At 42.1% G+C, this 12,894-nt stretch overlaps 1 protein-coding gene across 5 annotated transcripts in view; it reads left to right on the forward strand.

Annotated features, from left to right (window-relative positions):
- The first annotated feature begins 543 nt into the window (after positions 1–543).
- ECHDC1 (ethylmalonyl-CoA decarboxylase 1) overlaps positions 544–12,894 on the forward strand; it is a 42,977-nt gene continuing 30,626 nt past the window's right edge. The window contains exons 1-2 of one of the 5 annotated variants that reach the window (XM_077300007.1): positions 544–776; positions 2,625–2,904. Coding sequence is in view for 2 of the 5 variants with exons in the window: in XM_077300026.1 (XP_077156141.1) it covers positions 9,655–9,673 (19 nt within the window). In the remaining 3 variants the exon portion in view is untranslated. Of the gene's footprint in view, positions 777–2,624; positions 2,905–9,492; positions 9,674–12,894 lie in introns of those variants that run through there. The other 4 variants (XM_077300017.1, XM_077299998.1, XM_077300026.1 and 1 more) reach the window with 4 other exon arrangements.

Consider the following 12,894-nt stretch of genomic DNA (forward strand, 5'->3'; position numbering starts at 1 on the left):
GGGATTGAAACCCGGCTCACCAGGTTAGAAGTCAGTGCTCCTAACCATTATATCATGCTGGCTCTTGTACTTTTTTGTTTGTTGCCCAGTCTGGCTATTGCCAGTTACCATTGCTAGGCTGAACCCTGTTTATATATCTTTTAAAATAAGGGGGTTGGCGATTACTGCTTTGTAGCAGAGCCCATGAGTAGCATTTCCTGCATCTTCAGCTAAATGTAGCTTGCCTAATAGTTTGCCAGGGAGCACCTTAGACCAACAAGATTTTCAAAGTTTTTGAGAGTCAGAGCTCCAGGCAAAGTCTGGCTGGAATTTGGAGACCCCTGTTAGCTGGAGGAAATACAGTGTGGGATATCTAGGCCAATAGTCTCCTTAAGGCGTTTTGAATATCTGAGTCTGTTGCTGCACTTTTTCCTGTCGGCATTCTTGTAGTATGCAACGGAGCCACAGTGGGGCGCCTGAGGAACGGTTCTCGTTGCTGTTCATTGCTCATAGAAAACACTCAGGTTCTTCGGCAACATCGGAAGGAAAACAAATGACGGATTTTGGAAACAGATGGAAAGAGCTGCCCCTACCCTCCGGCTTGCGTGCGCCGGACCCAAACCTTGTCCCCCAGTGAAGGCGAGCGCCATCATTCAGCCGGCCCCTGCCCCCACCTTTATTGACGGGGATCCCTTGTGTAGGGTGACGAGGGCTAGAGGGAGCCTTTTGTCTGTAGCACCGAGTATTGCGGATTGCTGGGCAGAGGCAGCGTGTGCTGCTACTGCAAGGGGGTGCAGGTTAGTAACACTGGCGTGGTCTTCTCCCTCCCTAAGTGCCTTCGCCGCCAGGGAAGCTTTTCAAGTCCCTGCAGCGGAAATACGACCCCTCAGAGTGCTTCCTCTCTGCTCTTAAAGGCTGCTGTTCCGAATACAAATTCAGACGTCGCACATAAGCAGGGTCTCTTCCTGCTAGACTTCCTTTATTATTATTTGCTCGTTCCAGAGAAAGGAGCCTTTTGTTTCTTAATCTCCTTTCTGTTAATCGTGAGATATGTTTAATACGTTAAAAGCTAGGTGATGGTGTCTGAAAAAAACAGTTTGTGCGGGGGGGGGGGCGGGGGGAGATGGCTTTGCATATCACAACATCCTTGCACAGAAATCAATTGCATCATATGAAGATGTTTCATAAGATCATAAAATGGGCAGGGAAAGATGCGATAATTATGCTCAGAGGTACTTCCTTGTAGTTTCCAGTTACTATCTAAATTTTAATGCTTTTAGTATGGTGTTGTTATCCCCCTCTGCAGAGATTCTTGATCAAAACCCCAGGAATAGCTTCCTGGCTTGCGAGGAGGGGCAAGTAGTAGTCAGTTTTATGGGCTGTAAGATGCTGGAAAAGGTTGTGAAACTAAGAATACTTACTAGAAAGCAAGGGGGATTTCAAATTGATTGGGTGTACTGTCAGGGAAATCTGTAAGGCTGAGAAGGCCATCAAGCATGGACTCTGACTACACAACTTCTAACTGCTGGAGTTTTGCTGCTAACTTATATAACCATTTGCCATTTTTGTAGTCCTAAACTGTTGAGTCTCCTTAAACCAGGGGTAGTCAAACTGCGGCCATGCAAATGTCCGTGGACTACAATTCCCAGGAGCCCCTTCGCTGGCAGGGACTCCTGGGAATTGTAGTCCACGGACATCTGGAGGGCCGCAGTTTGACTACCCCTGTCTTAAACTGTGTCATTTATTTCTGTGTAAACATCATAATGTTTCACTTTTGATTGTGCAATAGCACAACACTGCTGAATTCCAGAGCCACAATGAATGGATGCCTGTGCACCTGGCTCTGAATGGGCTCAAATGCTGAAATGCTAAGTGAGTAGGAAGCAACTTGTGTAGGGCTACCATATTTTGAGAAGCAAAAGAGAGGACCTATTTCCTAACTGACTACTTCAAACCAATGAACATTATTTTAAATGTCCCTACTATTTAAGTTCTGATAATTGCTACTAACTAGGAATATTCTTAACCTTTCAGTCCTGAAAGAGGACATTTTCATAATTTTTTTTTAAAAAAGAGGCCAAAAGAGAATGGACATTAAAAAAAGGATGTTTGGTGACCCTGCCTCATTAAATTTGAATCTGACTGGTACAATGCAAGTGAGAGGTGTCTTTATTTGAACTGTCATGAATTCTAGGGTAGGGGAGTTCAGTTTACAGAAAGTGGACTTTATGGTGCACAATCCTGACCCTAATTTTGCATCCCATTCTGGGATACAAACAGTTTTTTGTGGTTTTCCACATTGTACCTGAAATTGCATTTTGAAGAAGGTGATTGATTAGGATAGAAGGAAGTAATTTTCCTGTACTCTCAAACCTTTCCCCACCTGAATTTTTTTTTAAGTTTTGAAGTGTTTTCAGTCCTTAAAAGGATCCTAGAAGTGGATGGAGGAAAAAACACATGGCATGCCTTTACCAGCTCAATAATATCCTGAAAGGAGATAGTAAAGCTTTTAGGAGGGTATTGAGTAGGGCAATACCCTTCTCATTCCCCTCTACTTTAATTTATGTTCTGTATCCCACAGCTACTGGACTAGCATTATTGTGTTTTATTTTTGTTGATCGGTTACAAACTAACTTTTTCTGCAGGTGGGATATTTTCTGGAAATGTTTTCTAAAGCACCCTGCTTGTCTGTGCTCCCAGTTCACTGTCCTGCAAACTGTGAAGAACTGTGCAAAGGAGGGAACAAGGCAGAAATCCCATCTGTCAACTCTCCTCCTTCAGGATAATATAAACTTTCAGCAGTTCTTCGTCCCCCACCCATCTTTTCATTCTGACCATGCCACTACCAAGTACTTGAGAGCAAATTCGATGTATGCTATTTATAGTTTACCTTTCTCATTGAGACCCCCAGGCAGCTCACACACGGTAAGTCAATACAATCACTGGGATGAAACATCCAGTACACAGTGTTACAGTATTAAGATTGCAGAAATCTGAAACAAAGTTTAATTATGTACATAACATGTTAAGCAATACAGAGATTAGATAGTAGGATAATTCACAGTAGTATAAAACAGACTTTCCTTTAAGCATCTTTCTGAACCTTTTCATTTATGGTACAGACCAGTTACCTGTATAAAAATTCCCTCTTGAATAATTCAGTTTTGTATGGTTTGCAGAATGCCAAGAGAGTGGGAGCCTTCCTGACCTCTTCAGGCGGGCCATTTCCTAAAGCTGCAACAAAGAATACAGGCGGTTGCTGATCTTGCCTGGTCTCAGTGTGGCATCTCCCACCAAAGTAGAACCCACTAAACTAGTAGCCTAGTTTTTATGTTTTCGAAATGGCTACACAGATCAGCTGCCGCTTTTGGAAGGAGCGATGGTGATTTATAGTGCCAGGTAGAATCACCTTTTGGCTGATTGATAAATATGAGGCTCTTCATCTCCTAAAAGGGTGGTGTACTTTAATAAGAAACAACTTCAAAACAAACTGACAGGGTCATCACGCTCTCTGTATTTGAAATTAAGACATACCAGGGAGGGAGCCTTACTTTTCTCCCAAACAAGATGGTTACTTGCAAGTCCCACTCAGCCCATTCAAATTTAGCCCCAAATTAGTGTCCACAGGAGGAAGATTCATAGTTTGAATTAATTCACTTTTCTTTGCTTATGGTGTTTTCATTTCCCTTCCTTGGCTTTCCTCAAATAATTTTCCCGGAAGTTCAGCGTTCCATGATACGACAGTGAAATGTGAGGGTGAGGTGTGTCCTACATTTAAATTGATGTCAAGCAAGGAACATTTATTTTTACATTTTATGACCTAACTGATTACCAGTTTAATCTGTACAGCATTGACTATGTTTAACCTACCCATCTGCAGCTTGAGATGGAGACCAGGCTGTAAATATCATGTAATAGGTGAGGGGAAAAGAACCTATTAAGTCACAGCTGTGGTTTTGATGAAATTAGAAATCATGGCTAAATAAAATATGTTTGTAAGTAAAGCATATTATACAAAAATAAGAATTATCTTTTAACTGTTTGAATGGGCTTGATCTTTATTCACTTTGCTTGCTGAATGAATATAACTATGTGAATATATTATATATATTCACATAGTTATATATATATATAGCATCAAAGCCCATTTTAAAAATGGGCTTTGAAAGAGGCAGCAAACAGGAGGGCGTGGCCGTGGCTCTCCTTGGCCTGCAAAGCGGGCTAAAGGGAGTGGAAAGCCCCCCCTGCTGGCGGCGACAGGGCTTTGCGGCCCGCAGGGAAGCTGCAAACTCCCCCCCCCCCCCGGCTCCCTCCCAGCAGGAGCATACCTGTAGGCCGCAAAGCCCTGTTGCTGCCTGTCTCTTTGTGGGTGACAATGGAGGCTGCAGCCACAAGGCTTCTAGCAGGCAAGAAGTGAAGGTGGGAGCTGGAGGGGGAGGGCCAATCAGGGTGGACCTGGATGGACAGGGCCACAGACAGTCTCCTCCGAGGAGGCTGTTTCCCAAATATATAAGGGAGCACAATAGTGTTAAGGGCATTTTTCTTACTGGAGTCCTTGACAATCCCAAATTCTGCTTACGCAGAAGATTCTAGCTTTCATATTTGCAAAAATTACTTTGAAAATGTGATGTGACTTCCAGGTCTACAGCTCTTACCCAGAGGTATACGTGAGCACATAGCTTAGATTCTAAAATGCAGCTTGTGATGTGGTATGTGATGTGGTATGGGATGGGGATTGTTATAGTTCAGAAAACTACTTGCATGCCATATTGCAATTTTTAAAAATCAAATCCTGATGCTGTGAGTATAGTTTGGATCCTGCCCAAAACTTTTCACATGAGAACATTGCCACTTGTAATAGCAATCCAGCAGTAATTAGCTGTAATTTGTCATCCTGTTATTCATAAAAATAATATGTATCACAGATGAATAAACAGATGCAGCTAATGCTTATGAATTAGTAGGGGCTTTGAGTGTTGCAGATGCCTCTGATGCTTTCACTAGTGGACAGATTGAGAGATCCTGTTTTTCAGAACATTTGTTTAAAGCCTTGATTATTCCTACTCTTGAATACTACCTGGAAGAATGATCTATATTGACTTGCTCTGTTTCATTCTGAACACTCAGTGGTTCTTGATTGCAAACTCACACTCCTTTGAAGAGGAATTGTTTGATACATGTTTGGTAATTTTGTATTTTGTAAACATTTAAAATGCATTTAGGAACTGGAAAAATGCACATTTATTTGCATTGTACAAAGACGTCAAAATCAGTCAAAACTTGTAAGCATATAAAAATGAACACTGCATTCAGTACGCAAAAAAGTTGGATTGTTAGAAATAGTAGTGCTAAATCAATATTACTTTAATACTTAAAATCCTAATCATGATCCGTGTAATTCTAAGTACATTACAATGAAGATTGTGCTTTCATTTTTATTGTTATATGTAGGCCTTTATTCAGGTTTTAGATGACAACAAGAATGGGCTTTTTGGCTTTTGCTTGTTATGATTCACTTCCTGATGTGAGGAACACTCTAACCTGGAAAATTACTCTGTCTGCATTCTTAAACATTTCTAGGAGGAAAATGTAAATAGTAACATGTATTTTCCTCTTATCTTTCTACTGTATTATTCTATCAGCATCTCTTGTTGGACTTTGTTGGAGAGTTCTGGTATTTGCAAGGTCGCTGGTATCTTTGAGACTGGACTCAAAGAATTGTACCTGTGATGACTTTTCGATATCAGTATGCAGTGCCACAGTGCCAATGAAGAGTTAAATTTGAGAGTTAATAGGTTCTAGTTGGTTCCCTCTGTCTGTGGTGACTTGGGATTTGCTATGTAAACTCTTTGCTTCCTTTCATTGTGCTTGGCTTTGTTGCCTTCTTCCTTCTGTAGTCTGTGGATATATGAGATTTGGAGGATGAAAATAATGGAGACTCGTTGAAAGCCTGAGCCCTAGTGCATCACAGATATACCTGCATCTGAACCAGCCTTTTTCAGCAACTTTATTAGAAAGTAAGGACCAGTGGCATGGAGTGGTTAGAAATGGAGCTATGGCTAGGGAAGCCTGGTTGGGTGCTTCGGCGCCTGAAGCGGCCAATCTTTCCCGGCTCAGCGAGCACCGCAGTGCGGCGCTGGCTGCGCCAGGAGAGATTATTTGCTTTGGGTGCCGAAGTGCCCATCCCACTGAGTCATGAAACTGATTGGATGAATTGTTGAGGGCTTTCATGGCTGGACTCAGCCATGTAAATAAAAATAAAATAAGTAAACAAAATGCCCAGCAACTGTTCACATACTCCACACTGAGGCACAGAGAGATTCCCATATTGTCATGTCCTATCTCTGCAGGTGCCAGCCATGGTTACTGGCTAAATGTTAGGGACTAAAACTTACCAGACCCTGGCCACACAGCACAGAAAACCACAACAGCCAGCTAATTGGACGACTGTGGGCCAGTCACTGTGTCTCAGCCTAATCTGTTGTGAGAATAAAAATGGAGAAATTGAGAATGAAGTGTGCTACTCTGATGTACCTTGGAGGAAAGGAAGGATAAAATTTTATTAAGCACACTGGTGAGAAATGTCTGCAGTGCTGCTGTGAAATTCTTCACCTACAGATGTCTGCAAGATCAAACTGCTGTTGAACTTAAAAAGCCAAATCAGGCTGTTCCTTTTTTATCTGCTCAACTAACATCGCTATAGAGTTGGAAGATTTATAGAGGTGAGACTGATCTGTGAGATGTGTTCTGATATCCCTTTAGGTCACATAACTTTCCAGAACTCTGCTCATATGGGCTCTCTGAGGTTTGAAACTTGACTTTCTCATGGTATGTCATTGTTTACTGTTGTCGTATGAACAGAGCATTGTAGAAGTGATCATTAATGATGTCCCCAGGAATATGCAGAAGGGGCTCATAATTTTTGCTTACTAGTGTTCATTATCATCCTCACAGTCACAGCTATGGTGCTATGTAGGTGAAAGCAAAACCTCTACAACCAAAATGCTTGTCCTGTCTAAATGCCCCACCATAAAACTGAGCAAGAATTCAACCCGTGTTTGCACAAACCAAACCCAAATCTTTCCCTTCTCCACAAGCAAAACACCGATTGGGTAGAGTGACCTTTCTTGTATTATATTTGTAGTCAGAATTGCAGACTTTGGCATGTACACTGCATGTATATTTACATTGCCTCTGGGATTTTTAGTTAGATTTTCATGGTCATATATGTTTACAACTTTAGAGCAAATATGCATTTTGCAGTTCTAAAACAAGTCAGGCAGAAATATACAGAGAAGTTTGTCAGGTAAAAGTATGCAAAGTATGCAAAGAAATTCTTAGCTCAGTTTATTCCCAGAAGCCAATATAAAGGTAAAGCCTTATCTGTCAAGGACACATATCGCTGGCTAATGCTGGGTATGTGCCCAGATTCAAACTTCCTAATCCTGACTTTTTGTTTCTTGGCTCACTCTAAGGGGTCCATCATTGGTAGGAAAGAGAGATGCTGCTTGTTTTTCATGATAGTCTTGCTGCTGGAAGACATGTGGAACCAGGTTCTGCTCTTGTTTTGTTTTTCAAAACCTCTGCATCTGATCAATGTGGTTCAGAGAGAAAGTGCAGAGGCCGTATTAAGGATACTACTGCACTGTTTCTTCAATACCCAACATGTTTTATCGGGCATCTTCAAATCCTTTAGGTTATGCTGTTACATGTGCATACTGATTCCCTTATAGGTCAAGTTGCGGACTAAAAGTAACTGCGGGAGCGCTCAATGCACACAGAAGAAGACTGCTTAACATCCCATACAAAACAGAGCCTTCTCTTTTCTCTGTACCATTCTGCATGTTGCATATGTTGTTTTAAACAGGGAACAGGGAACAAATCCCTAAGGACAGACAGCCTCAAAAGCAAACAGAAAAGATACAAGAAGCCAGATTTACTGTTTTTCATCCTTGCTCTGGTCTAATGGCTAAAATTCTTAAGGCCATTGTGAGTTCTTCAAAACAAGCAGCATTTGGAATTGATTTATCAAAATTACCTGTAAGGTCTATTGGACAGAATACTGATTTCAGGTCATTTCACCTTATCATGACTTGAGATTTTTAAAAATGTTCAGCTGAAAAAAATGTTTATAGAATCATAGAGTTGGAAGGGGCCATCTAGTCTACCCCCTGCTCAACACGGGATCAGCCCAAAGCATCCTAAAGCATCCAAGAAAAGTGTATATCCAACCTTTGCTTGAAGACTGCCAGTGAGGGGGAGCTCACCACCTCCTTAGGCAGCCTATTCCACTGCTGAACTACTCTGACTGTGAAATTTTTCCCCCTGATATCTAGCCTATATCATTGTACTTGTACTTTAAACCCATTACTGCACGTCCTTTCCTCTGGAGCCAACGGAAACAGCATCCTGCCCTCCTCTGACAACCTTGCAGATACTTAAAGAGGGCTATCATGTCCCCTCTCAACCTCCTTTTCTCCAGGCTGAACATTCCCAAGTCCCTCAACCTATCTTCATAGGGCTTGGCCCCTTGGCCCCAGATCATCCTTGTCGCTCTCCTCTGTACCCTTTCAATTTTATCTACGTCCTTCTTGAAGTGAGGCCTCCAGAATTGCACACAGTACTCCAGAGGTGGTCTGACCAGTGCCGTATACAATGGGACTATGACATCTTGTGATTTTGATGTGATGCCCCTGCTGATACAGGCCAAAATGGCATTTGCCTTTTTTACTACCGCATCACACTGCGTGCTCATGTTTAGCTTACAATCCACAAGTACCCCAAGGTCTCGTTCACACACAGTGTTACCTAGAAGCGTATCCCCCATCCAGTAGGCATGCTTTTCATTTTTCTGACCCAGATGCAGAATTTTACACTTATCTTTATTAAATTGCATCTTGTTCTCATTTGCCCATTTTTCTATTGTGTTCAGATCTCGTTGAACTCTGTCTCTGTCTTCTGAAGTATTTGCCAGTCCTCCCAATTTGGTGTCGTCTTCAAACTTGATGAGTAGTCCCTCCACCCCCTCATCTAGATCATTAATAAATATGTTAAAAAGTACCGGGCCGAGCCCTGAGCCCTGAGGTACCCCGCTACTCACCTCTCTCCAGTCTGATGAAACACCATTGACCACAACTCTTTGAGTGCGGTTCTCTAACCAATTCCCTATCCACCTAACTAACTGAAAATCCAGATTGCAGCCCTTCAGTTTATCCATCAGAACATCATGGGGAACCTTATCAAAAGCTTTACTAAAATCCAAGTAAGCGACATGAACCAAATTTCCACGATCCAGTTTCATAGCTGATCCTTGTGACCAATCTTGCTGGTGTGGCACTGCCATAAGGACCATAAAACTACAGCAAATATGTATTTGCAGTTCTAAAACTTTGCAATATACCTAAGCAGTAATTTAAAATGTGCATTCACTACTCATTTGGTATAGTACAGAAACTATGTTTGCCTTGGCTTGCTTACTATGGGTAGCAGTATCTAGAAAGTAGCACATTCCTGGTGGACTTTGGTCACAACTCCCTCCCAAACCAGAGGGCTATACTGCCATACCTACAGGACTTTGGTGTGCAGGTTCCTTCCCTGTATGGCAGCAACTGGCCACGTGTTCTCTAGAGATTCAAGCAGTTTTTGGAACGAAACTGAGATATTTGCTGACTTGACATGAGAGCTGAACTAAGCGGTAGGTTTGGACAGTCATTATTACTTTTAACTTTCATTTAGATTTATTGCACATTATTTTAAAATCGGTGGTTGTCTATCGTTACCCTTGTCACTTATGATTGGTGTTTTGAAGGAGGATGAAGTAAATAGTGTTGTACAACTGTCTGGGTGGGAGGATTTTTGAGACAGGGGGCAAAGAATGGAAAAGATGTTGATATAAGTTGGCTAGCCATACAAATATTATGTCACCTATTTTCTTTTCCCTTCCATTTTATATTTTCTTTTCCCTTCCATTTTATTATTTCAGTCTCACTTTCGTGTATTTAACTTATTTATTTAAAGTATTGTTTATCTGTGATGTTAGAAGGCCTGATGATAGAAATATTTAGCAAGAGAAATGTTATTTTTTGCCTCTGCTTTATTAGTTAAGAAGGGACCCACAACTATAATTTGACCAGATGTTCAAGCAAATACAAGAATATATATATTCTACTTAATGTTATTTTTAATTAAATAAAACAATTCAAAAAGTTATTGTTAATTATTATTTTCCACATTCTAGTAAAGTATGGCTGAACAGTTATCCAAATATGAATGATTACCTATTAAATTAGAGATAATTCACCTCTCAATGATTTTCTAATGATCTGTTTCAAATAATAAATAACTAATTATTAATTTTCAGATATAACTGTAAAACTAACCTGAAACATTATTATTATAAAAATGAAACTTTATCTGGGTAGTAAATATTAAACTTATAATGAACAGCAAGAATGAGCTTTTATGTAGAAAATGATTATTTAAGTCATTAGCTAGTGATTTAAATCAAATCCCTCTTACCTGTGAGCATTCAAGGTAAGAACAGAACAGAGGGTACCTTCCACCCTCCTTTCTGTCTTCTGATGTAGGTTCCTTCATTGTCTTAGAATCACAGAATCATAAAGGTGGAAGGTACCTCCAGAGTCATCTAGTCCAAGCCCCAGCAGAATGCAGGAAATTCACAGCTCCCTCCCACCCACAGTGACCCCAATTCCATTCCCAGATGATGTCCCCCACTTTGTATTTCTTGTACCCCTTTGTATCTATAGCCCCTCCAGGTCAAACATTGCCTGTGATCATCTATTAGCATGACAGCAACTGCTGTTCAGAAGGGTTGAGGGTTTGCATGGGGAAGTGGACTATGTATTGTTGATGCCATCGGTTGTATCGGGATTTTTATGCTTTTTAAATCTTTTTAATGCAAACTGACACAAGCTGGCTGAGACAAGAGTGGTGGTCTATAAATATGATTATAAAATAAAAATAAAACCAGAATCCCTGGCCAGTCTGGCCTGGAGGAAATTCGCCTCCAGACTCCAAAATGGCGACTCGCATTTCCCTGGGCATGCAACAAGAGGCCACAAGAGCCAAGCATGAATACAGTCCCTTCTGCCCAGCCACTTACAATCTGCCTCAATTCACAGCATCAGCATTTCTATGAGGTTCAGGCAAAACCTTCTTGACACTATCTACATTTTAGTGCTCTTCCTAAGGAATTCTACAGGAAAATATTTTACAATTAGTGATGGTGACAACAGTTTTCACAATTACTTTTCTTCACATGTATCAACATGTTGCTCAAGCAGAGTTGCCTAAAACTCCACCCCTCCAAGATGGAGATCCTGTGGCTGGGTAGAATGGGTCAGGACTAGGAAGCATGCCTTCCCTCCCTGGATGGGGTGAAGCTTGAGGCTGTACCTACCACCAGAAATTTGGGGGCGATCTTTGATGCCTCCCTATATATGGAGGTGCAGATCATCAGCATAGCCATAACACCAGCATGCTGTTTTTCCATCTCTGCCAAGCCAGGCTGCTAGCGCCTTACTTGTCCCATTAACGCCTGGCTACAGTGATCCATGCAATGATCACTTCCAGACCAGACTTCTATAACTCACTCTACGTGGGCCTTCCTTTGTTCTTTACCCAGAAATTACAGTTGATACAAAATGTGGCTGCTAGGGTCCTCTCCAGGTCATCTTGGAGGGCCCATATCCAGCCAGTGCTGAGGCAGTTGCATTGGTTGCCAGTTGCATTTCAGATCAAGTTTGGTATTAACCTTCAAGGCCATCCATGGTCTGGTCCCTGTCTCCTTATGCTCCCTGCAGGGCTCTTTGCTCTGCAGGTTTGAATCTGCTGGTGGTCCTCAGCCCACGGGAAGTATGGCTGGCCTCAACCAGGGCCAGGTCCTTTTCATCCCTGGCCCCAACCTGGTGGAGTGATCTCTTGGAAGAGCTGAGGGTCTTGATGAAACTATCAGAGTTATGCAGGGCCTTCAAGATGGAGCTCTTCCACCAGGCATTTGGTTGAGGCCAGGCTGTGGAAGATCTGGGATCCCACCTCAGGATACCCTGAACAGCTAGGGAAGAAGGTGCTCCCCCCACACACATGAGGTCAGCTGGCAGTGCATGCTGTGGTAGAGCTATTTGGCCCATGCTGGGCTGGTGAGTTGAGGTTATGCTGCCAGGGGATTTTATTTTTTGTTCTTGATGTGTTTTGGGAGGTTTATTGTAAACTGCCATGAGCTGGCTTGGCCTGGGAGTGGTGGTCAATAAATCAAATGGATGGATGGAGCAAACTTGAAACATTTGTTGTAGGAGAAGATGGGAGCACAGCTGATATGAATTCATCTAAAATACATTTTCATTGTGATGTTCTATTAGATCAGGCTTTCTCAACAACAGTTTTGTGAAACCATGCGGTTTCTTGATGGCCCTGGAAGGGTTTCCTGATTGGGTGGGAATGATTGATTGATGATATGACCACATAAGGTCAACCTGCCCCCCCCAGTGGCCAATGATGGACCTGGAGGGCATAGAAAGGGGAGTGGCCCCAGGTGGGCATGTACACAGCCATGCTTCCCAATCATATTCTGTACTATCACATCACTTCTTGGGGTTTCTTGAAGCCTGAAGAATGTTTCAGGGGTTTCTAAATCTGTCTCCTAATGGATGGTAAGCCTGACAAATCCCCTAATTCTTTGGATAGATGCCTGGAAGCTGTAGTGGAATGGTTTCAGTGTAGCCATATGAAACTCAACCCCTTGAAGATGGAGGTCCTTTGGATATGTGGGAAAGGGTTGAACCAGGAAGTGTGCATCCCAATCCTGAATGGTGTGCAACTTAAAATTGCACAAGCAGTCAGAAAGTTGGTGTGATCGAAGGCGGAGCCATGGCACTTGGATAGCTCGAATACTTCGAG

Source organism: Paroedura picta, chromosome 1, assembly GCF_049243985.1.
Source record: "Paroedura picta isolate Pp20150507F chromosome 1, Ppicta_v3.0, whole genome shotgun sequence".
In the NCBI taxonomy this organism is placed as follows: Eukaryota; Metazoa; Chordata; class Lepidosauria; order Squamata; family Gekkonidae; genus Paroedura; species Paroedura picta.